Raw genomic sequence first — 26,889 nt, 5'->3', positions numbered from 1 at the left:
GGTCTGTGGTCACCACCTGCAAAACCAGTCCTTTATTGGGGGTGTCTTGCTAATTGCCTATAATTTCCACATGTTGTCTATTCCATTTGCACAACAGCATGTGAAATGTATTGTCAATCAGTGTTGCTTCCTAAGTGGACAGTTTGATTTCACAGAAGTGTGATTGACTTGGAGTTACATTGTGTTGTTTAAGTGTTCCCTTTATTTTTTTGAGCAGTGTAATATACAGGTAGAATGATGCATATGGAGAGGTGTGTGGCGCTGGAGGCTCACCTTGTTGTCCATGTCTTTCTTCCCCACAGCTGACTGCAGGGCGTGGAGCAGAGCGTCCACCAGCCCCTCACACTCCCTCAGCCTGCGCCTCGCCTCGGCCCCGTCCGAACTCACGTTCCTGTGGAACACAGAGACACACTGGTCAGAGGCAGAAAACACAACCTACTGATGTTTCTTTATGATTGTTGCCCAGTGCCCATGCTTAGAAGCTGAGGAGATTAAGATAAGAAATAGCTGACTTAAAGAGATAAAAGTACACACCTGAATCTGACTACAGTGAATCAAGAGTATAACAGCAAACAGGGAAATAATCATTCCACAAACAGTCGAGCGCAGGATATGAAAGGTGGGGATTTCACTCCAAAGGTGTTACAGTACACAGGCTTGCCATCTGCCATTCCTCACTCCCAAACAGACCTGTGCAGTAAATAACTGGCTACAAAGGCCTGCCAAGTGGCTTTGCGCAGGTCTTTATAGAGAGTTTAGCTGTGGAGAGAGAGAGCAGGAGCTGCTAGGCTCGCTGGGGCCTTAATTTAAGAGGGTTTTCTCTTTCTGTGCCATACAATCCCATTACCAATCCACCCAGCTAGTCCTGGAGGAGGATGCCTGTCACGGCTGCGAAGGGGTTGAGGGGGACAGCCAGAGTGACACACACACTCAAACGTAATATATGCTTGCACACTTGCAAACAGAAATGTGCACACACACAGCCTCTCTTTCACACACCTACACATTCACTCACCCCCACACACAGGGGGAAATCAGTCAGTCTGCCAGTCTCTGGGGCAGACTCCATTCATCTCAGGTAGAGCCTGGGCCATTATACACTTTGGGCTAATTAAAACTAATCTATGGTACAGAGAGGCAGACGCCGCAGGCCATCTGGGACTCTATTCCCAAGTCATAAAACATCGACGGGGCTGTAGTGGAGTGGGTCAAGAGCTTCAAGTTCCTCGGCGTCCACATCACCAAGTACTTAAAAAGTTCTACAGCTACATCATTGAGAGCACCTTGACTGGCTGGAACACCGCTTGGTATGGCAACTACACCACCCTCGATTGCAAGGCAACTACACCACCCTCGATTCCATTCAGCCAGCGGGGTTCGCAACGTACAGGAACTCAAGTCCTTTTGTTCTCCCGATCTGGAATACCTCACCATCAAATGCCGACCGCATTACCTCCCAAGATAATTTTCTTCGGTCATCATCACTGCTGACCACATTATCTCCTGAGACAATTTTCTTCGGTCATCATCACTGCCGTGTATATTCTATCAACACATCTCCTGTGCTACACACGCATCACGAACTCTGGATCATTGATACTCTCCCTTCCGGGACAGCTCAAGGCCCTCCTCCGCTCTCCCTTCAGCAAATCAGATCAAGCCTCCATTCTGCTCCTCCCCACCTACAGTGGGGAAAAAAAGTATTTAGTCAGCCACCAATTGTGCAAGTTCTCCCACTTAAAAAGATGATAGAGGCCTGTAATTTTCATCATAGGTACACGTCAACTATGACAGACAAAATTAGAAAAAAAAATCCAGAAAATCACATTGTAGGATTTTTATGAATTTATTTGCAAATTATGGTGGAAAATAAGTATTTGGTCAATAACAAAAGTTTCTCAATACTTTGTTATATACCCTTTGTTGGCAATGACACAGGTCAAACGTTTTCTGTAAGTCTTCACAAGGTTTTCACACACTGTTGCTGGTATTTTGGCCCATTCCTCCATGCAGATCTCCTCTAGAGCAGTGATGTTTTGGGGCTGTCGCTGGGCAACACGGACTTTCAACTCCCTCCAAAGATTTTCTATGGGGTTGAGATCTGGAGACTGGCTAGGCCACTCCAGGACCTTGAAATGCTTCTTACGAAGCCACTCCATCTTCAATGTCCTTGCTGATGGAAGGAGGTTTTCACTCAAAATCTCACGATACATGGCCCCATTCATTCATTCTTTCCTTTACACAGATCAGTCGTCCTGGTCCCTTTGCAGAAAAACAGCCCCAAAGCATGATGTTTCCACCCCCATGCTTCACAGTAGGTATGGTGTTCTTTGGATGCAACTCAGCATTCTTTGTCCTCCAAACACGACGAGTTGATTTTTTACCAAAAAGTTATATTTTGGTTTCATCTGACCATAAGACATTCTCCCAATCCTCTTCTGGATCATCCAAATGCACTCTAGCAAACTTCAGACGGGCCTGGACATGTACTGGCTTAAGCAGGGGGACACATCTGGCACTGCAGGATTTGAGTCCCTGGCGGCGTAGTGTGTTACTGATGGTAGACTTTGTTACTTTGGTCCCAGCTCTCTGCAGGTCATTCACTAGGTCCCCGTGTGGTTCTGGGATTTTGCTCACCGTTCTTGTGATCATTTTGACCCCACAGGGTGAGATCTTGCGTGGAGCCCCAGATCGAGGGAGATTATCAGTGGTCTTGTATGTCTTCCATTTCCTAATAATTGCTCCCACAGTTGATTTCTTCAAACCAAGCTGCTTACCTATTGCAGATTCAGTCTTCCCAGCCTGGTGCAGGTCTACAATTTTGTTTCTGGTGTCCTTTGACAGCTCTTTGGTCTTGGCCATAGTGGAGTTTGGAGTGTGACTGTTTGAGGTTGTGGACAGGTGTCTTTTATACTGATAACAAGTTCAAACAGGTGCCATTAATACAGGTAACGAGTGGAGGACAGAGGAGCCTCTTAAAGAAGAAGTTACAGGACTGTGAGAGCCAGAAATCTTGCTTGTTTGTAGGTGACCAAATACTTATTTTCCACCATAATTTGCAAATAAATTCATAAAAATCCTACAATGTGATTTTCTGGATTTTTTTCTTCTCAATTTGTCTGTCATAGTTGACGTGTACCTATGATGAAAATTACAGGCCTCTCTCATCTTTTTAAGTGGGAGAACTTGCACAATTGGTGGCTGACTAAATACTTTTTTTCCCCACTGTATAGGCAGAAACTAAAACAGGAAGCACCCGTGGTAAGGACTGTTCAACTAGGGTTGAATATTTTCAAATGTTCCATCCCGAGAATAAAATAACTGTTCTCCCAGGTAACCCGGTATTGTCTGTCAAACCGGAAGTATCATTGTAAAGCATATAAATATGTCTGGATTTGATTAAAGATTAGATCGGCATTAAAATTCAAGCCTGATGCTACCTGAGCCTGATGAGCCATACATGAGACATTTATGAGTCCTACATTAAAGACATTGTGCCATTAACCAATACATAGCCTGTGATACGCAAGGTATATGGATTATTTTAAATATGTTATTGAACCATAAACAGATATGGCTCATTAACATTTACGGCCCAAATAATGATGATCCACACTTCTTTGACAATATATATAATAAATTATCAACCCTGCAAGCAATTCAAGACTCTATTATTATGGTAGGAGATTATAATACCGTTTTAAATAGCTCAATGGACCGTAAAGGAAATCACACTATAAACAATCACCCTCATGCGCTTAAGGAAATTGTGAATGTCATGGATTCATTAGAACTAGTAGATATATGGAGGCTTAAATATCCTGATCTAGTGAGATATACATGGCGGAGACTCAATCAAGCTAGTCGTCTTGACTTCTTTCTTATGTCTTTCTCGTTGGCACCAAAAGTTTAAAAAGTGTTGACAGGGGACAGAATGTGGTCGGACCATCATATAATTGGCATATACATTACTCTTACTGAATTTCCAAGTGGGCGGGGATATTGGAAATGTAATCAAAGCCTATTTGATGATAACTTGTTTTTAACTAGGACAGAGGAATTTATAACTGATTTTTTCCGACATAACATAGGTACAGCAAATCCCTTTATTGTATGGGACACCTTTCGAGGCCATGCAATTCAGTACTCATCTCGAAAACAGCAATTATTAGGAAATGGAAGACATACAAGACCACTGATAATCTCCCTCGATCTGGGGCTCCATGCAAGATCTCACCCCGTGGGGTCAAAATGATAACAAGAACGGTGAGCAAAAAACCCAGAACCACACGGGGGGACCTAGTGAATGACCTGCAGAGAGCTGGGACCAAAGTAACAAAGTCTACCATCAGTAACACACTACGCCGCCAGGGACTCAAATCCTGCAGTGCCAGACGTGTCCCCCTGCTTAAGCATCATGCTTTGGGGCTGTTTTTCTGCAAAGGGACCAGGACGACTGATCCGTGTAAAGGAAAGAATGAATGAATGGGGCCATGTATCGTGAGATTTTGAGTGAAAACCTCCTTCCATCAGCAAGGGCATTGAAGGTGAAGGAGTGGCTTCGTAAGAAGCATTTCAAGGTCCTGGAGTGGCCTAGCCAGTCTCCAGATCTCAACCCCATAGAACATCTTTGGAGGGAGTTGAAAGTCCGTGTTGCCCAGCGACAGCCCCAAAACATCACTGCTCTAGAGGAGATCTGCATGGAGGAATGGGCCAAAATACCAGCAACAGTGTGTGAAAACCTTGTGAAGACTTACAGAAAACGTTTGACCTGTGTCATTGCCAACAAAGGGTATATAACAAAGTATTGAGAAACTTTTGTTATTGACCAAATACTTATTTTCCACCATAATTTGCAAATAAATTCATTAATAATCCTACAATGTGATTTTCTGGAAAAAGAATCTCTCATAGTTGACGTATACCTATGATGAAAATTACAGGCCTCTCTCATCTTTTTAAGTGGGAGAACTTGCACAATTGGTGGCTGACTAAATACTTTTTTCCCCCCACTGTATACCAAACCTTTTTTGATATACTCAGAGGACCGTTATTAGCATGTTTAACTACTCCTATGTAAATGGTAGATTATCAGACACTCAAGAAGAAGGTCTGATTTCATTATTACTGAAACAGGATACAAGTGGAAAATATAAGGATCCAGTCCATTTAAAAAATTGGAGGCATAGAATTAAAAAAGGTATTGTCGAACATTATTCATTCTAATCAGACAGGTTTTTTACATGGACGAAACATTGGAGATAATATAAGGCAAGTACTGGAAACAATAGAATACTATGAAAAATCTGGGAAACCAGGCCTGCTATTCATAGCAGACTTCGAAAAGGCATTTGATAAAGTACGACTGGGGTTTATATATAAATGCCTGGAGCATTTCAATTTTGGAGAATCTCTTATAAATTGGGTTAAAATCATGTATAGTAACCCTAGGTGTAAAATAGTAAATAATGGCTATTTCTCTGAAAGTTTCAAACTGTCAAGAGGAGTGAAACAAGGTTGTCCACTATCGGCATATCTATTTATTATGGCCATCGAGATGTTAGCCATTAAAATCAGATCCAACAATAATATCAAGGGATTAGAAATCCAGGGCTTAAAAACAAAGGTGTCATTGTACGCTGATGATTCATGTTTTCTTTTAAATCCACAACTTGAATCCCTCCACAGCCTCATAGAGGATCTAGATACATTTTCTAACCTCTCTGGATTACAACCAAATTATGATAAATGTACTATATTACGTATTGGATCACTAAAAAATACAATTTTGACATTACCATGTAGTTTACCAATAAAATGGTCTGATGGTGATGTGGATATACTCAGAATACATATCCCAAATGAAATAAATGATCTCACTCCAATACATTTTAATAGAAAGTTAGCAAAAATAGATAAGATCTTGCTACCATAGAAAGGTAAATACCTGTCAATTTGTGGAAAAATCACCCTGATTAACTCTTTAGTGTTATCCCAGTTGACCTATTTGCTTATGGTCTTGCATACAGTTTTTGAAATTATATGAGAAAAAAATATTCAATTTTCAATAGTTTACTATAATTAGGGAAGGGGTGGTGGGGTTGGAAAGTAATAAAGGTAAATAAAATAAAATGTTTAAAAAATACATAGCCTATAGGCTACTGCACATTACGCACGACAGAAAAACATAAAACCCATAGATGTAGCTATGCTCTCTTAGGTAAATAAATTAAACAAGCTCCAGTAAGCTAATCTTTTTGTGTGTGGACTGCATTACTGTACTGTATTGTATTATATGGACAGGAATTACCCACCTTGTTCAAACCATGAAGCGGGGAGAGAACATGCGCTGCTGGTATAGGACATGGCATATAAAGTTACAATTATAGGCTAGAGAATTTGATAGGGCCTATTTTACATTTGTATAAATTAGTAGGCTGACGCATAGGCCTATACCTTTCATAATATTTCCCCTAATGTTGTGAGACGTGCGTAATAGCTTACCTCTTTCTCTATTGTTGCTTCATTCCTTCCTCGATTTCAACAGTTAAATGAAATAAGTTTCATTGTCCTTATCTTCATGATTGCCTAGTCACTTTTACCCCTACTTACATGTACATATTATCTCAACTACCGTGTACCCCTGCATATTGACTCGGTACCGGTACTCCTTGTATATGCTAAATGTCTTACTTTTCACTCACTCACTCACACACCTTATTTGACAGGGCAGGAATATGGACACCCTCAACCTTCCAGAAGGAAACATAATACCAAAAAGCGGCAGCGGTTATAGTGACCTAAGCCGCAAGCGTGCTGCTCTGTCAAGGCATGAGTAAACACAATCTCCCATACATCAGCAGATCTCAAATCTGCCTCTGGCCAGCTTACTAGGCAACAGAGAGTGTCGTTGGTTTCAGTTGCCATGGAGATGCACTCGGCAGCAGGTAACGTAGAGAGAGGGGGAGAGGGAGAGGGAGAGAGCGACCTGGGGATAGAGAGATGTAATACGTGGCTAGTGCGAGGTGCCCTGTATGACCCTGGGGGATGGGTAAGAGACACACAGTGAACTCTCACACACACAGAGACACATGCGCACACACCCATGGGCAGGAGCAATCAGCTGCCAACTTCACCAGAGGGCATCCACATCCACCTATATCTGACCTGACTCAGCAGCAGTCACCTCTACTACTATACCCCTCATCCTGTCAGAACCCCTGACATAGGCTGCGTCCAAAATGGCACCCTATTCCCTATATAGTGCACAACTTTTGGCCAGAGCCCTATGGGTCCTTTGGGGAATAGGGTACCATTTGGGATGCAGCCACTGTACTGTGCTTCTGGCCAGATGAGTGGAAAACTTGATTACATTGATTAAAGTGAAATGGGGCAGGAGGAGGCGGTAGCTTCTCTAGGGAGGGAGTGGTGTAATCTAAAGACAGCCAGCCGGATCAAACTCTCACACTCCCTCTACTTCCTTACCCAGGTCACCAAGCAAAATAAAATACACCCTGATATCAAGTGAGTGAGTGTGAGAGTGAGAGTGAGAGTGAGAGTGAGAGTGAGAGTGAGAGTGAGAGTGAGAGAGAGAGAGAGAGAGAGAGAGAGAGAGAGAGAGAGAGAGAGAGAGAGAGAGAGAGAGAGAGAGAGAGAGAGAGAGAGAGAGAGAGAGAGAGAGAGGGGGAGAGAGAGAGAGAGAGAGAGAGAGAGAGAGAGAGAGAGAGAGAGAGAACCAAACACAAGAATGTTAATCTGGAATGTGTTACATTGGACCAAAACAGCAGGGGGTTGGTGGGGTGTTGGAGGGTGGTGGGATTGGAAGATAGCGTTGGGTTGGATCCTGATCAACAGACCGCAGTGACTGCTGAGCTGAGCTAAAGTGGATTAGGGACTGTGGGTCGGATTGGCTGTCGCTGGGCCGGATGCAGGCCGCACACAGCTGGGACAGGGGATAACACATACCTCTCTGTTGTGCTTCTGTAGGGTGGCGTACTGCCATAACACAAGGTCCAAGTCACAACAGGAGAAAGGGGGAAGAACTACTAGCGAGTCTCCAACATTAACCTCACATGCTTTAAAACAAAGTCAAACAGGCAAAATGGACACTAGTAGAGAGTCACAGCCAAAAGTTTTAACTATTTTCTACATTGTAGAATAATAGTGAAGACATCAAAACTATGAAATAACATATGTGTTAACCAAAAAAGTGTTAAACAAATAAACATATATTTTAGATTTTAGATTCTTCGAAGTAGCCACCCTTTGCCTTGATGACAGCTTTGCACACTCTTGGCATTCTCTCAACCAGCTTCAAGAGGTAGTCACCTAGAATGCATTTCAATTAACAGGTGTGCCTTGTTAAAAGTTAATTTGTGGAATTTCTTTCCTTAATGCGTTTGAGCCAATCAGTTGTGTTGTGACATGGTTGGGGTGGTATACAGAAGATAGTCCTACTAGGTAAAAGACCAAGTCCATATTATGGCAAGAACAGCTCAAATAAGCAAAAAGAAACGACAGTCCATCATTACTTTAAGACATGAAGGTCAATCCGGAACTTTTAAAGTTTATTTAAGTGCAGTCGCAAAAACCATCAAGCGCTATGATGAAACTGGCTCTCATGAGGACCGTTACAGTAAAGGAAGACCCAGAGTTACCTCTGCTGCAGAGGATAAGTTCATTAGTTAACTGCACCTCAGATTGCAGCCCAAATAAATGCTTCACAGAGTTCAAGTAACAGACATCAACAGTTCAGAGGAGACTGCGTGAATCAGGCCTTCATGGTCGAATTGCTGCAAAGAAACCACTACTAAAGGACACCAATAAGAAGAAGAGACTTGCTTGGGCCAAGAAACACGAGCAATGGACATTAGACCAGTGGAATCTGTCCTTTGGTCTGATGAGTCCAAATGTGAGATTTTTTCAGATGACCTGGCCTCCACAATCACCCGACCTCAACCCAATTGAGATGGTTTGGGATGAGTTGGATTGCAGAGTGAAGGAAAAGCAGCCAACAAGTGCTCAGCATATGTGGGAACTCCTTCAAGACTGTTGGAAAAGCATTACTCGTGAAGCTGGTTGAGAGAATGCCAAGAATGTGCAAAGCTGTCATCAAGGCAAAGGGTGGCTACTTTGAAGAATCAAAAATCTATTTTCATTTAACACTTTTTGTTACTACATGATTCCATATTTACATATAAGTCATGTATGTGTTATTTCATAGTTTTGATGTCTTCACTATTATTCTACAATGTAGAAAAACCCTTGAATGAGTAGGCATGTCCAAACTTTGGACTGGTACTGTATAACGGCCAATACAAAAAGACATTGAAGCTTCTACATCTTTATTAGAAACATTATCTCCTGAAGGACTGTTGTCTTAACTCAGACAACCACACTTACTATAGATGTATCTCCAGTGTGTGTGTGTGTGTGTCGGGGGGGTAGACACACAGTAGTCATTATCTGTGCCTATACACCACCACCTCAGGCTCAGCATCTGGCTTCCTCTTTGAACACTTTCACTACAAGATCGACCAAGGTCAGTCAGTAAGACAGCTGAATAGAGAGGGGCAGTAGTCTTGAGTGACAGTAGCTAGAGATTGGACTCGCTAACTATTTCCTCCAGATTAACTAACAGTTCGATAATGTGTTCCCCTTTGAGAGAAGGTTTAAGCCATACCCTATGGAGACAATAATCCACAGCTGCAATACATTGAGGAGAATGTTGCTATCTACTAGAAGATGCTGTGCTGTGAATCAAGTGAGAGAGGAAAACCAGGCTTCCTCACCAACCAGTCATCTGATTGTTTTAAATCTACACTAATTTATTCCAGTCCCAATCGACCCAACCCCCCCCCATCCTCTCACAACACTTTAGCTCAGGGAGAAGGTGATGCAGATTTTAAATGGCTAATGTCGTATCGGGAGTTGTAACCATTGCGATAAGCCCTTGTGGCCATGGAAGTACTAATTAAGCATCAGGTTGCTAGTACGACCTCTAAGGTCTCTGGTTCTGTCTGTACAGGGGTCTGTTAATAGCACTGCTAATAGCCACAGCAGCAGAGACCACTGATCGTTACCCTTCCATTATCAGATACGCTGGTTGAAAAGGTATTTTAGCTCCCTTTCTCATTCAGAGAATAGCCTCTATAGTTGAAGTGCTGGCGTGAGCGTGGTGGCATGGCAGGTCCATATGCATTGTACCATGGGCCTGCTGCTGTGTCACATTAACCATCTTTGATCTGCTTCACTTTTTCCTATGGTGGAAGTACCTTTAAGAGGAGTGTGTGTAGTAGGCCTCAAGCAAGCTATTACCTCAGACATCCAGAGGTGTTCTTGAAGACGGTGGTCCACTCTGCGTCACGGGGCTTGGAGTCCTCGTTGGGCTCGTGCTCCCAGCCTGAGTGGGGGATGATGACCTCATTGGTCATAGTCTGCAGCCCGTGGTTTATAATCACCATCTTCAGAGGCTCATAGGAAGACAGGTTCCACAGGGTCCCTATGGCGAGGAGGAAGGGAGTGAGGGAGAGAAATAGATAGAGAAAGGAAAAACTGTAATTCATTGATTCCTTTCACATCTGAGGGAACAGTCATTCATGCAAAAATGAAACAATTTACTAGTAACATACAAAACACAGCAGGAACACTGTTTTCTCTCACACAGTGAGGAGAGAGATAGCTGTGTCTCACACTGAGCATAATTAAATCACTGAGCATGTGCATCCTGTAATCTCAGAGAGAGGGAGGAATGGGAAGCAGACACACACACACACACACACGGTGAGAACAGGTTTAGAAATACAGTCGTGGTCAAACGTTTTGAGAAAGACACAAGTATTGGTCTTCACAAAGGTCGCTGCTTCAGTGTTATGAAGCATTTTTGTCAGATGTTACTATGGTATACTGAAGTATAATTACAAGCATTTCATAAGTGTCAAAGGCTTTTATTGACAATTACATTAAGTTTATGCAAAGAGTCAATATTTGCAGTGTTGACCCTTTTTTTCAAGACCTCTGCAATCCGCCTTGGCATGCTGTCAATTAACTTCTGGGCCACATCCTGACTCATGGCAGCCCATTCTTGCATAATCAATGCTTGGAGTTTGTCAGAATTTGTGGTTTTTTGTTTGTCCACCCGCCTCTTGAGGATTGACCACAAGTTCTCAATGGGATTAAGGTCTGGGGAGTTTCCTGGCCATGGACCCAAAATGTAGATGTTTTGTTCCCCGAGCCACTTAGTTATCTCTTTTGCCTTATGGCAAGGTGCTCCATCATGCTGGAAAAGCCATTGATCGTCACCAAACTGTTCTTGGATGGTTGGGAGAAGTTGCTCTCGGAGGATGTGTTGGTACCATTCTTTATTCATGGCTGTGTTCTTAGGAACATTTGTGAGTGAGCCCACTCCCTTGGATGAGAAGCAACCCCACACATGAATGGTCTCAGAATGCTTTACTGTTGGCATGACACAGGACAGATGGTAGCGCTCACCTTGTCTTCTCCGGACAAGGTATTTTCCGGATGCCCCAAACAATCGGAAAGGGGATTCATCAGAGAAAATGACTTCACCCCAGTCCTCAGCAGTCCAATCCCTGTACCCTTTGCAGAATATCAGTCTGTCCCTGATGTTTTTCCTGGAGAGAAGTTGCTTCTTTGCTGCCCTTCTTGACACCAGGCCATCCTCCAAATGTCTTCGCCTCACTGTGCGTGCAGATGCACTCACACCTGCCTGCTGCCATTCCTGAGCAAGCTCTGCACTGGTGGTGCCCTGATCCCTCAGCTGAATCAACTTTAGGAGACGGTCCTGGCGCTTGCTGGAGTTTCTTGGGCGCCCTGAAGCCTTCTTCACAACAATTGAACCTCTCTCCTTGAAGTTCTTGATGATCCGATAAATGGTTGATTTAGGTGCAATCTTACTAGCAGCAATATCCTTGCCTGTGAAGCCCTTTTTGTGCAAAGCAATGAAGACGGCACGTGTTTCCTTGCAGGTAACCATGGTTAACAGAGGAGGAACAATGATTTCAAGCACCACCCTCCTTTTAAAAGGGTTCGGTTCTAGGCCCTCTCCTCTTTTTTCTTTAACTCGGCTCTATCATATCCTCACATGGTCTCTCCAATCATTGCTATGCAGATGACACTACTGATCTTCTTCTTCCCTCTTCTGACATCCAGGTGGCGACACGCATCTCTGCATGCCTGGCAGACATCTCAGCTTGGATATCCACCCACCACCTCAAGCTAGACAAAACGGAGCTCCTCTTCCTCTGGGGAAGGCCTGCCCGCTCCAAGACCTCGCCATCACAGTTGACAACTCCGCAGTGTCCCCCTCCCAGAGTTCAAAGAACCTTGGCATGACAATGGACAACACCCTGTCATTCTCTGCAAACATCAAAGCAGTAACACGCTCCTGCAGGTTCAGGCTCTACAACATCTGTAGAGTACGACCTTTCCTCACACAGGAAGCGGCACAGATCCTAATCCAAGCACTTGTCTCCAGTCTAGACTACTGCAATTCTGTTGGCTGGGCTCCCCGCTTGTATCATCAAACCCCAGAATGACGCAGCCCACCTGTTGTTCAGCCTTCCCAAGTTCTCCCTTGTCACTCCGCTCCTCTGCACACTCTACTGGCTTCCAGTCTAAGCTCGCATCATCTTCAAGACCCTGGTGCTTGCCTATGAAGGAGCAAGGGGAACTGCCCCAATACTCAAGCCCTACATCCCAACCCGAGCACTCCGTTCCGCCACCTCTGGTCCCTTGGCCCTCCGACCCCTACGGGAGGGCAGCTCCTGCTCAGCCCAGTCAAAGCTATTCTCTGTCCTGGCACCCCAATGGTGGAACAAGCTTCCCCCTAAAGGCAGGACAGCGGAGTCCCTGCCCATCTTCCGAAAACATCTGAAACCCTACCTCTTTGAAGAGTATCTTAAATAACTCTCGGGCTCCGACTAGGGGGAGTGACAGTCTCCCTCTCTTTCACGTCACTTCATGTGGGTCTGTACCTCCAACACAGTGCCAATTCTAAAGTGTCCAGTTTCTTCACTTTCTTTCCCTGTTTCCCCTTAAGAACCTGAAGTCTCATGATGGACACTCCTCCCTCCACCTCTGTAATAAAATCCCAAGCTAATGGATGGTAATGAAAGCCAAGCAGAGGCAGGCCAGGCCAGGGAGAGGCCAGGGGGAGATGGACCAGGGCTTTCCTCCCTCCCAGGGCGGCTAATTCAATTTCCTGGGTGCTGGCTACTGCCGACATGCTGCTCTAACAGGCCCATTCACTTAGAGCTGCCCATTACACCTCACCCTTCCTCCTGCTATTCAATAGTGAGTGAGCGAGCGAGCGAGCGAAAGCGAGAGCGAGAGGGGTGATTTGGGACTAACATACATATTAGCCATGCAGCGGGGCTGGGCTGTTACTCTCCTACTGCTGTCACATGCATCACAGGCTAATTGCTGAGCAGAGATGACAGAGTCCAGGAGAGTGGAGGAGGTGGCCACGGCAGCTGGAAGGGGAGTTATGGTACTATAGCTACTACTGTGTGTGTGTTGGGGGGATGGGAGATGGGTGGTTGGTAGTGGAGGGGATGAAGAAGGGGCGTTACAGTAGGAGCTAGGTCATGTAAATATGTAGAATAGCCGGTAACAGGCAGGGGGCCACGTGTCTGCTCATATGCCTGCGTGTATGAGTGTGTATGGATGTGTCTATTGAGTGTGCATTTGTATGCTGATAGCAGATAAACAGCTGGCCCCTGCCTAGATCTCAGTAGGGTGGCCAGGCCACGAGCAGCACCAATCCACAGAAGTGTGTGTGTGTGTGTGTGTGTGTGTGTGTGTGTGTGTGTGCGCACCAGACCCCTAACTGTGTAAGCAACCCTGGGCCAGGCAGCAGGGGCCAACACACACACACCTCTCTTTCCTCACCAACTTCAAAAAGAGCAGTACCATTTCCTGGGCCACAAAGTGAACTCAACTCAAGTGCCACTCCAAGTCTCCGCCTGAGCCCTCACGCTCTCCTCTCTCTCCATCGTACCACACAGGGGGCTTATATAGAATAAATCTAGATCTCGAATGGATGGTGGTGGTAGTTTATTTCCATTAAGTGCTGCATTGGGAAGCAGGAGGACTGCAGCTGAATCATTTATAGAGCAGTCAGTGGTTGGTCCTTTCATGTGGCATTGTGAATGCTGGCCCTGTCTTTCCCCTGTTACCGCCTTCTCCCCATTCACTCCCCTGGCCCTACCTACAGTGGTGTGAAAGTGTTTGCCCCCTTCCTGATTTCTTATTTGTTTGCATGTTTGTCACACTTAAATGTTTCAGATCAAACAAATTTAAATATTAGTCAAAGATAACACAAGTAAACACAAAATGCAGTTTTGAAATGAAGGTTTTTATTATTAAGGGAAAACAAAATCCAAACCCACATGGCCCTGTGTGAAAAAGTGATTGCCCCCTACAACCTAATAACTGGTTGGGCCACCCTTAGCAGCAACAACTGCAATCAAGCATTTGCGATAACTTGCAATGAGTCTTTTACAGCACTGTGGAAGAAATTTGGCCCACTCATCTTTGCAGAATTGTTGTAATTCAGCCACTTTGGAGGGTTTTCGAGCATGAACTGCCTTTTTAAGGTCATGCCACAGCATCTCCATAGGATTCAGGTCAGGACTTTGACTAGGCCACTCCAAAGTTCATTTTGTTTTTCTTCAGCCATTCAGAGGTGGACTTGCTGGTGTGTTTTGGATCATTGTCCTGCTGCAGAACCCAAGTTCGCTTCAGCTTGAGGTCACGAACAGATGGCCGGACATTCTCCTTCAGGATTTTTTGGTAGACAGCAGAATTCATGGTTCCATTTATCACAGCAAGTCTTCCAGGTCCTGAAGCAGCAAAACAGGCCCAGACCATCACACTACCACCACCATATTTTACTGTTGGTATGATGTTCTTTTTCTGAAATGCGGTGTTACTTTTACGCCAGATGTAAATGGGACACACACACCTTCCAAAAAGTTCCAACTTTTGTCTCGTCAGAGTATTTTTCCAAAGGTCTTGGGGATCATCAATATGTTTTCTGGCAAAAATGAGACGAGCCTTAATGTTATTTTTGCTCAGCAGTGGTTTTCGTCTTGGAACTCTGCCATGCAGGCCATTTTTGCCCAGTCTCATTCTTATGGCGGAGTCATGAACACTGACCTTAACTGAGGCAAGTGAGGCCTGCAGCTCTTTGGATGTTGTTGTGGGGTCTTTTGTGACCTCTTGGATGAGTCTTCGCTGCGCTCTTGGGGTAATTTTCGCCATTTGTGGATAATGGCTCTCTGTGGTTTGCTGGAGTCCCAAAGCTTTAGAAATGGCTTTATAACCTTTTCCAGACTGATGGATCTCAATTACTTTCTTTCTCATTTGTTCCTGAATTTCTTTGGATCTCGGCATGATGTCTTTTGAGGATCTTTTGGTCTACTTCACTTTGTCAGGCAGGTCCTATTTAAGTGATTCCCTGATTGAGAACAGGTGAGGCAGTAATCAGGCCTGGGTGTGGCTAGAGGAATTGAACTCAGGTGTGATAAACCACAGTTGAGTTGTGTTATAACAGGGGGGGCAAACACTTTTTCACACAGGGCCATGTAGGTTTGGATTTTGTTTTCCCTTAATAATAACAACCTTCAAAACTGCATTTTGTGTTTACTTGTGTTATCTTTGACTAATATTAAAAATGGTTTGATGATCTGAAACATGTAAGTGTGACAAACATGCAAACAAATCAGGAAGGGGGCAAACACCTTTTCACACCACTGTACCTGGACCACAACACAACACAACAGCCTTTTCTCTGCATTCTGGAGAGGTATGCTGATGCACTGACACTAACGCCACCAGACTATGAGTCATGCCACGTACACACACTAACACACGTGTACAAATGCATTGACATGCACACACACTCCTATACAAACACGCACGCAAACAGGTGCAGCACATCCACTACTCAGCCCCTGGGGGGTGGGGGAGAGAGAGGGAGAGAGAACTGAATAATATTAAGTAATGCTATAGATGGAAGGAAAGTAGTGTGGAAATCTACCCCCAAAAAATTTGGCAACAACAAATGTAACATTTACATTTTAGTCATTTAGCAGACGCTCTTATCCAGAGCGACTTACAGTTAGTGAGTGCATACATTTTCATACTGGCCCCCCGTGGGAAACGAACCCACAACCCTGGCGTTGCAAGCGCCATGCTCTATCAATTGAGCTACAATCCCTTCTAGACAATTTCCTGGACAAAATGTTTCACTGTAATAGTGAAGGTGTAAACTTGGAAGTAGTAAACCTAAACAGTATATTTGACCTCTCAGCTTCCCTATCAAATCTAAATATTTCAAGCAGACAACCTAAGAAAATTAACAGCAATGACAAGTGGTTTGAAGAATGCAAAAACCTACTAAAAAAGATTGAGAAACATATCCAACCAAAAACAGAGACCCAGAAAACCTGAGCCTACGCCTACACTATGGTGAATCACTAAAACAACACAGAAATACGCTATGGAAAAAGAAGGAACAGCACATCAGAAATCAGCTCTATGTAATTGAAGAATCCATAGAATCTAACCACTTCTGGGAAAATTGGAAAACTCTAAACAAACAACACAAAGAGTTATCTTTCCAAAATGGAGATGTATGCATTAACCACTTCTCCAATATTTTTGGCTCTATAACAAAGAACAAACAGCAAAAACATATACATGATCAAATACAAATCTTAGAATCAACTATTAAAGACTACCAGAACCCACTGGATTCTCCAATTACATTGAATGAACTACAGGAAAAAATACAAACCCTCCAACCCAAAAAGGCCTGTGGGGTTGATGGTATCCTAAATGAAATGATAAAATAAAGTAATGATGGACTGTCGTTTCTCTTTGCTTATTTGAGCTGTTCTTTCCATAATATGGACTTGGTATTTTACCAAATAGGGCTATCTTCTGTATACCACCCCTACCTTGTCACAACACAACTGATTGGCTCAAACACATTAAGGAAAGAAATTCCACAAATTAACTTTTAACAAGGCACACCTGTTAATTGAGATGCATTCCAGGTGACGACTACCTCATGAAGCTGGTTGAGAGAATGCCAAGAGTGTGCAAAGCTGTCATCAAGGCAAAGGGTGGCTACTTTGAAGAATCTCAAATATAAAATATATTTTGATTTGTTAAACACTTTTTTGGTTACTACATGATCCATATGTGTTATTTCATAGTTTTGATGTCTTCACTATTATTCTACAATGTAGAAAATAGTAAAAAATAAAGAAAAACCCTGGAATGAGTAGGTGTGTCCAAACTTTTGACTGGTACTGTATATATCAACGAATTGGCGAGGGCACTAGAACAGTCTGCAGCACCCGGCCTCACCCTACTAGAATCTGAAGTCAAATGTCTACTGTTTGCTGATGATCTGGTGCTTCTGTCCCCAACCAAGGAGGACCTACAGCAGCACCTAGATATTCTGCACAGATTCTGTCAGACCTGGGCCCTGACAGTAAATCTCAAAAATAAAAAAATAATGGTGTTGCAAAAAAGGTCCAGTTGCCAGGACCACGAATACAAATTCCATCTAGACACCGTTGCCCTAGAGCACACATAAAACTATACATACCACGGCCTAAACATCAGAGCCACAGGTAACTTCCACAAAGCTGTGAACGATCTGAGAGACAAGGCAAGAAGGGCCTTCTATGCCATCAAAAGGAACATAAAATTCGACATACCATAACAATTCCATAACAAAGCCATCACCTAAAGAGAAATGAACCTGGAGAAGAGCCCCCTAAGCAAGCTGGTCCTGGGGATCTGTTCACAAACAAACAGACCCCACAGAGCCCCAGGACAGCAACATAATTAGAACCAACCAAATTATGAGAAAACAAAAAGATAATTACTTCACATATTGGAAAGAATTTACAAAAAAACAGAGCAAACTATAATGCTATTTGGCCCTACACAGAGAGTACACGGGGGGGCAGTATGAAAATGTATGCACTCACTAACTGTAAGTCGCTCTGGATAAGAGCGTCTGCTAAATGACTAAAATGTAAATATAAAATGTACACAGTGGCAGAATACTTGACCACTGTGACAGACCCAAAATTAAGGAAATATTTGACTATGTACAGACTCAAGTGAGCATAGCCTTGCTATTCAAGAGAAGACAGGCAATGTGCACACAGCCCACAAAATGAGGTGGAAACTGAGCTGCACTTCCTAACCTCCTGCAAAATGTCTGTCCATATTAGAGACACATATTTCCCTCAGATTACACAGACCGGCAAAGAATTTGAAAACAAATCCAATTTTGATAAACTCCCATATGTATTGGGTGAAATACCAGTGTGCAATCACAGTAGCAAGATTTGTGACCTGTTGCCACAAGAAAAGGGCAACCAGTGAAGAACAAACACCATTGTAAATACAACCTATATTTATGTTAATTTATTTTCCCTTTTGTACTTTAACTATTTGCACATCATTACAACACTCTATATACACATGATATGACATTTGAAATGTCTTATTTTGGAACTTTTGTGAGTGTAATGTTTACTGTAAATTTTTATTGTTTATTTCACTTTTGAATATTATCTAATTCACTTGCTTTGGCAATGTTAACATATGTTTCCCATGCCAATAAAGCCCCTTAAATTTAATTGAATTGAGAGAGAGAAGGAGAGAAAGAGAGAGGTCAGCAGCTCTATGCATTTTTTATTGAGGCAGAGAACAAGTGGAATTAACACCTGTTTAGTAGCTGTTTGCCTACAAATCTATCTTCAATACTATCTATGAATGGAAAATATGAGACAAATGCACTTTACGATAATCTACTCCATCAGCTCCATCTTTGCTAGAGAGCGCAAATAGCCATAGGCCTATCCTATCCATGAGGAAGAAGAAACGCCTAGGTTAGTTCCACGTCAACCAAAAAACAGAACTGGCTGTGGTTTCAGGGACAGCAGCACAAACCCTTTTAATGCATGTGGTTGACAAAAAATAAAAAAATAAAAATAAGCCCCCAATTATATTACATTGTAGAAAAACATGCCCAATTTGGGGCGCACTGTAAGCCGATCGTACATTGTGCTGGGGCTGTTTTCATAGGTGCCTCGCTCTAGCCTGGGATGGAGAGAGAGAGGGAGGACAGGAGAGAGCGGGGAGGAATGAGAGGGGAGAAGGAGAAGAAGAGAGCAAGAGAGATGGGGAGATGGAGAGAGAGGGGGATAGACCACTAGAGAGAGGAGGAGAGACTTCGACAGAGAAAGAGATATAGAGGGAGGGCTTTTCCTCCGTTCCCCAGTCTTGTGGTGGGAGGTTATTTTTTTTAGCTGGGATTGAAAGTGACATTGTGCTGTAAAGGCAAATCAACCCTCATCCATCCCTCTCAAACAGACATATAATTTACATGAGTCATTTATCCAGAGCAACTTACAGTTGGTGCATTCATCTTAAGATAGCTAGGTGGGACAACCACATATCTCAGTCAGTCAGACATCTCAGTCAGAGTACAAGGGACCATACACTGTACAGATCTTCTCTACACAAACAAGAGAACAAGATAATAAATATCTGTCCTTCAGACAGTCCTTCCATCCTGCATATGTTTAACTATCCAATTTCTAAACTGTGAAAGCACCATAAGAGTTTATTACGGACACTTATAATCAGTGTAATAACACATTTTAACTGTATTATAATGCATTATAAGGGACCTGGTAGGCCTATTTCATCATACAAAGTGTTACCAAAGTCATTTATTTAGCTTGTTCCATGGGCAAACTATGCGTTGTTCAAAGTGGCCACTCCTAAAGGTTAAATCCTGACGTGTAAATCTGCTCTTTGCTCACTCATTTTCACATGCCCAAAGCAAAACAAAGCCTCAGATCTCATTTCCCACATTCCCGCCCAATGTGTGTCAAGTCAAACCATTTTGGGATTAGTGGTGTGATGTTGCCGGAGAGAGAGGAGAGATGCCATTGTGTGACATTTAACAGGTCATGGTTAAGGTTTAACAGAGCATATTACTATAACACTAGCATGGTTTAGTCCATGTAACCAACCCCACAAAACTAAACGCAACATGCAACAATTTCTAAGATTTTACTAAGTTACAGTTCATATAAGGAAATCAGTCAATTGAAAAAAGTCATTAGGCCCTAATCTATGAATTTCACATGACTGGGAACACATATGCATTTGTTTGTTACAGATACCTTTAAAAAAAAGGTAGGGGTGTGGATCAGAAAACCAGTCAGTATCTGGTGTGACCACCATTTGCCTCATGCAGCGTGACACATCTCCTTCGCATAGAGTTGATCAGGCTGTTGATTGTGGCCTGTTGTCCCACTCTTCTTCAATGGCTGTGCGAAGTTGCTGGATATTGGCAGGACATTTAACATTTAAGTCATTTAGCAGACGCTCTTGTCCAGAGCGACTTACAAATTGGTGCATTCAATTTAGGATAACCACTCCCTTTTTTTTTTTTTTATTATCTTTTTTTCCTTCATTTTTTATCGTTTATTTTATTATTATTATTATTATTATTATTATTATTATTATTGGGGGGTGGGGGGGGGGGGGTAGTAGGATTATTAAAGAGGTAGGGTTTCAAGTGTCTCCGGAAGGTGGTCAGTGACTCCGCTGTCCTGACGTCGTGGGGGAGCTTGTTCCATCATTGGGGTGCCAGAGCAGCGAATAGCTTTGACTGGACCTGGACCTGGTCGTACACGTCCAACCAGAGCATCCCAAACATGCTCAATGGGTGACATGTCTGCTGAGTATGCAGGCCATGGAAGAACTGGGACATTTTCAGCTTCCAGGAATTGTGTACAAATCCTTGTGACATGGGGCCGAGCCTTATCATGCTGAAACATGAGGTGATGGCGGCGGATGAATGGCAAGACAATAGGCCTCAGGATCTGGTCACAGTATCTCTGTGCATTCAAATTATCATTGATAAAATGCAATTGTGTTCGTTGTCCATAGCTTATGCCTGCCCATACCCCCAACGCCACCAGGGGGCACTCTGTTCACAACGTTGACATCAGAAAACCGCTCGCCATACACGCGCGTGTCTGCCATCTGCCCGGTACAGTTGAGACCGGGATTCATCCATGAAGAGCACACTTCTCCAGCGTGCCAGTGGACATCGACAGTGAGCATTTGCCGACTGAAGTCAGGTCAAGACCCTGGTGAGGACGACGCACACGCAGATGAGCTTCCCTTTGACGGTTTCTGACAGTTTGTGCAGAGAAATTCGGTTGTGCAAACCCACAGTTTCATTAGCTGGTCTCAGACGATCCCACAGGTGAAGAAGCCGGATGTTGAGGTCCTGGGTCTGCGAATGTGAGGCTGGTTGGACGTACTGCCGAATTCTCTAAAACGACGTTGGAGGTGGCTTATGGTAGAGAAATGAACATTAAATTGACTGGCAACAGCTCTGGTGGACACTCCTGCAGCGAGAAAGCCAATTGCACGCTCCCTCAAAACTTGAGACATCTGTGGTATCCTGTTGTGTGACAAAACTGCACATTTTAGAGTGGCTTTTTATTGTCCCCAGCACAAGGTGCACCTGTGTAATGATCATGCGGTTTAATCAGCTTCTTGATATGCCTCACCTGTCATGTGGATGGATTATCTTGGCAAAGGAGAAATGCTCACTAACAGGGATGTAAACAAATTTGTGGACAAAATTTGAGAAAAATATGCTTTTTGTGAGTATGGAACATTTCTGGGATCTTTTATTTCAGCTCATGAACCTTGGGACCAACGCTTTACATGTTGCGTTCATATTTTTGTTCAGTATTGTTCTCTCTCGGTCTCTTAGATACAGTGTGCAGGACATACTTCAATAACGCCTCCAGACCACAACAGCACAATGTCCAAACAGAGAATACAGTTATTGAATAACAGGACATGACTTAGAAATTACATTCTACAGCAATACACTACCGGTCAAAAGTTTTAGAACACCTAGCCATTCAAGGGTTTTTCTATATTTTTACTATTTTCTACATTGTAGAATAAAAGTTAAGACATCAAAACTATGAAACAACACATATGGAATCATGTAGTAACCAATTTTTTTTTAAACAAATTAAAATATATTTTATATTTGAGATTCTTCAAATAGCCACCCTTTGTCTTGATGACAGCTTAGTAGTGTACATTAGTTCCCGCAGGTCTTCACAACGCACCTGACTCAGAGGACAAAAAGCATTTGTACATTACAAACAAAAGGCTAGTATGCCTAATATTTACTATACTATTTGCAGATTATGAGCTCTAGCTAGTTTTGGTTAGTGACTGGATTAACTTTGGACAGAGGGGGGCAGCCATTCCTCCCATGCGGGGACACTGGGCTTCCTCACCTGTAATGAGCTCACGGACCTCCATGTCGTTGGTCTTCCTCAGCAGGCGGATGAGGGCTGGGATACCATCACAGTTCTTGATGGCCACCTTGTTGTCGTGGTCCTTGCCGTAGGAGATGTTCCTCAGGGCTCCACAGGCCTTGCGGTGGACCTCAGCCTTGGGGTGGTCCAGCAACCCTGCCAGCACCGGGATCCCCTTCAGCTGGCGCACATCCTTCTTGATCTTGTCGTTCTCGTAGCACAGGTGCTGCAGGTAGGCGGCGGCGTTGGACTTGACTGGGTCGATGGGGTGGCCCAGCATGGCGATGACCTCTTGCAGGTCGGGGTCACGCCAGCGCGGGTCCTTGCGGATGCTGTCGATGGAGGGCGAGCGGCGGCCTGCCAGGCGGTCCAGGCTGGCCATACTCCCCCTCTCGGGCTGGGCCAGGGGGGCCGCGTACATGCCATGGATGTAGGGGTGTCGCTCGTCAACCAGCTCTGCCTCGATGGGGTCCTCGTACCCCCTGGGAGAGAGAAAGCGGGAGAAGTTTGTACGTTTTGAGGAAAGATCATGTAACATTGTTTGAAGCATTTTTATATCTTGCTGTGTGGTTTGTAGTTGGATGTGTTCTGTACAAGGCCATTGGTTTACAATTCACTGTCTACAACAGATGGAGAGAGCATTTAGTGGAATTTGTATTAGAGAGGGATTACAAGAGAAAGAGAGGGAGGAATAAGAGTTGAGAAAGGCCAAGTGAGGTAAGAAGGATTGAATGATGGAGGGAAAAAGGAGATAGACAGAGGAAGGGGTGAAGGAGAGGTGAAAAGACAGGGGCGAGAGATCAGAGAGGACAGAGACGGGGGAGAAACAAGGCTGCTCTGTTATTAACTCTGTCAGAGGGCCTCCCGGTCGGCGAGGCCCGGAAAAACAGCTCCCGTCGATAAGAGAAACAGGCGCCACTTATTAATCGGCTCTATCGGCTCGGAGCCATGTTCTCTTTAAGCCTTTCTCTTTTATTAATGATGGGGGTGCTGGGGTTAGCGTAGCGAGAGGAGGAGAGAGGGAGGGTGAGAGTAGAGACAAAGACCAAGGGGAATAGAGGCAGAGGAAGAAAGAGATTGAGAGAGAAAGCGTAAGAAAGATTGAGATAGAGCCCTGCAGAGCCAAGAGCAACAGGGACTCTTACAACAAAGTCCAGGCAGAAGTTGAAAAAGAAACTCCTAACTTTTTCTGGGCTCCCTCCCACAGAAGGGCTGGTGTGGTGTGGCCCCCAGGAGAGGCAGCAGCAGAGCGAGCCCCAATGCTCCACTATGCCCACAGGGAGGCTTCTGCCCAAATACTGCCTCAGGGCTCCTTCTGGTCACAGCAGCACCAAAGACTATGCTAATGCCTGGCCTGGCTGCCTTCCTGGAACTGGGCCCTTAACATTAGCCTGGTGTATTCCACTTCTATATATGACTGTGGTTAGCAGTTAGCGGTGCCGGCATTCTCCTGTGGTGAAGTGGGTCCTCGAGACAGGCCTACACGCCCCAGATGAGAGCCCCTCTACTCCTCTCCGGTTTCTTCCCCCTACCCCTCCCCAGGCCCCTCCAGTAACCTCCCCAGCCCTCTCCAGTCTGTGATCTTCACAGTGCTCTCTGCTCCACAAGCAGCCTCATCAATTCTCAAGGAGCACATACTGAAGGTAGCAAAAAGTGGAACTTCATTTCCCTGTCAGAGTTGTAGAACGAGATCTCCTGACTGACAGATCATTAGAGTTCTGAAGCAAACTTTAGGTATATCTAGCTACTGAGGGGGTTTAACATGATACCTTTTTGTAATCCAAAGGTATTTTACATTTACATTTTACATTTTAGTCATTTAGCAGACGCTCTTATCCAGAGCGACTTACAGTTAGTGAGTGCATACATTTTCATACTGGCCCCCCGTGGGAATCGAACCCACAACCCTGGCGTTGCAAACGCCATGCTCTACCAACTGAGCTACACTGAGGATTTATGGGGCTTTTATGATCAGAGAAATCCTAAGATGATTTTACTTGTTCCACACGCTTAAGGGTAATATGCTGACCACATTGCCCATGTTGCATGCGCGAGCGTTGCAAAATAAATGTACACATGCATGTTATTGAATAATTTAACGCATGTGAGCATTTTGGATTAACAAGTATCTGCGTAGGAAGGTGCTAAAATAGAACTTGCTTCTATTTTAGACGTTTGACGCACCGCAAGTCCCGCCTCTCCCATCTCCTCATTGGTTTTTAAGAGCATATACCCACGTGGGTAAGAATTATATTTTATTTCAGCTCATGAAACATTGGACCAACATTTTACGTTGCGTTTATATTATCAGTATAGTTGGTTCAGAGTGCATTTTGATATTTCAACCTGCGTGTCCTAAACGTGTCTGGTGGGGAAGACAAACTCAACATGAGCACGATGGCGGACGCACGGAGCCGGTTTGGTCATCATGTAAGATGGTAAAAGACAGATACTTTATTCTCTTCAGAGAGGAAAATAAGCATGGTCACAAAGTAACCATAGTTGGACTATCCCAAGGGGGTTTCCCTTTATATAGGGTAGGAACTATACTACTTTCTCTTGTACTAGCTCTCTGTTCTCACCTCTCTACTCTGGTGTCTTTTCAGGGGAACACAGGAGGATGCAGAGAAAGGAAGTGGGAGTGGGGAATCTAATTAGTGCTGCACACCATGCGCCACCGCCTGTAGCCTCCCTTCCTCCCTACTACTGAGAGCGAGAGAGAAACGCTCGTTTATCATACATAACTGGCCAGTCTGTTTGTAGCAACTTTGATGTACAGTGCAACAAAATGGGCGACAGCCCTAACTGAGTGCTGGTGGTTATAGAGCTCCAGTATGTGCTTTAATTTGAATTAGTTTTATGTTAATTATGTGCTTTAAATTTCTCCCTGCTGCACGTTGCGAGGGGGGAGAATCTCATCATGATATCGCTGTGTCTGGGGCGCATTACTCTGTGGGATTAAATAACAATAACATATATCATGTTATATGGCATCACTTTATACATTTTACTGCCAGTGAAATCAACACAAACTGGGAGAAAAAGCTCAGACCCAAGCAGCAATGTCACGATACACTAAATCCTTATATATTCAGAAGGCTAGGGTTTGGCTGATATTCAAGATAAAATAAACCACCACCACTGCCATTGCAAAGACAAGGCCAGAGTCTGGGTCTGGATAGGCAAGAAGCTGCACTGAAAGGTGAACCACAAACAGAGGCTAAGCTGAAGGATACCACATGCCATGGCAAGGCTAAGTTTCTAAAGGCATTAACGCGGTTTTGGTATTGTGATACGAGGTTAGGTTTAGGTATCATGGTCAAACTGCAAGGCCAGCCTTGATCAAACATCTCCTGAAACAGGTGTCTCCATCTCCAGTCTCAAACAGGACTTTGCTGTTACATCCTTGAAGGGTGGCATTTTAAGCTCCACACACAGCTGGCTGAGGACATTACATCCGAATGGTATAGCATAGTCCAGCATAGCATCACCCCCTCCTGTTTTAGAATGGTTCCTTCCAGTCTAGGGAACGTGCACGAGAACTATTCTAATAACCATTCTAACAGGAAGGGGTGAAAGTGGACTGGAACGTGAAGCACCACAAACCTCAAGCTGTGCCTTTAGCCATGGTAATGAAGGATAGGAGGGCCCAGAGCCGATTAAGCCCCAGTCATTAAGGCCAAACTGGGCCAGGGCTGCTAGTCTGCCTGCTACTCTGAGGGTTTGGCCTGGAGAGCATCTCAGTTAACCTAGTTATACCAGTCTGAACCCTGTGCTCACCATTCAGAGCAGCATTCAGTCTCTAGGCTACCTCACAGCTGCATGATAGATGTAATGGAAAATAAATGGCTGTGAGTGAGTTGAGGTTATACAGCACCAAACACTTCCTTAGTGAACATCCTGTCTGGTCTAAACACATTCAGACCTACAGTTAGAGACGATTCAAATGCTAAAGGAAATGACAAGCCAAATCGACACTGCTGTGAATAACCCTCTAAAAAAGAGAGACAATGGGGTATTGCCGAATTATATCTTCATTACTATCAGATACATGCGACTACATCAACCGTCTCACAGACACAGACACAGTTGGGGTTGAAATGGAACTCATTTAGATACAACTGATGCCGGGGTTGGTAAACGGGTAGCGGAGTGAGTGATGGGAATGTCAGGATTTGCATTTAAATTGGCGGTGTTGTGTTACGGGGGGGTATTCATTCACATGATTGGAAAGGCCCTCGCCACTACCGCCACCAGACATGATGCTCACAGGATGATTACAGTAGCAGCTCATACTCATGTTAATGAAGCTGCTAAATATCCTGCGTGGTCCTCTCTGTGTGTGTGTGTTTGAATGTGTGTGAGAGCGCGAAAGCGAGAGAGAGCAAGTGAGCGTGTAGGAGTGACAGCCAATTATATTGATCAAATCTCCATTCCTGTGGTCTCTGGCCCTCTCCCTCAG

General features: G+C 44.1%; 1 protein-coding gene across 3 annotated transcripts in view; it reads right to left on the bottom strand.

Annotated features, from left to right (window-relative positions):
* LOC121585013 (armadillo repeat protein deleted in velo-cardio-facial syndrome homolog) overlaps positions 1-26,889 on the bottom strand; it is a 279,542-nt gene that overhangs the window by 37,720 nt on the left and 214,933 nt on the right. For all 3 annotated transcript variants that reach the window (XM_041901324.2, XM_041901322.2, XM_041901323.2), the window contains 3 exons: positions 22,407-22,909; positions 10,318-10,501; positions 274-391 (listed from right to left, as the gene is read on the bottom strand). In XM_041901324.2, coding sequence (XP_041757258.1) covers positions 274-391; positions 10,318-10,501; positions 22,407-22,909 — 805 coding nt within the window. The remainder of the gene's footprint in view (positions 1-273; positions 392-10,317; positions 10,502-22,406; positions 22,910-26,889) is intronic.

Source organism: Coregonus clupeaformis, chromosome 16 (assembly GCF_020615455.1).
Source record: "Coregonus clupeaformis isolate EN_2021a chromosome 16, ASM2061545v1, whole genome shotgun sequence".
NCBI lineage: Eukaryota > Metazoa > Chordata > Actinopteri > Salmoniformes > Salmonidae > Coregonus > Coregonus clupeaformis.
The sequence above is the reverse complement of the archived record's forward strand: the minus strand, read 5'-3'. Positions and strand labels throughout refer to the sequence as shown.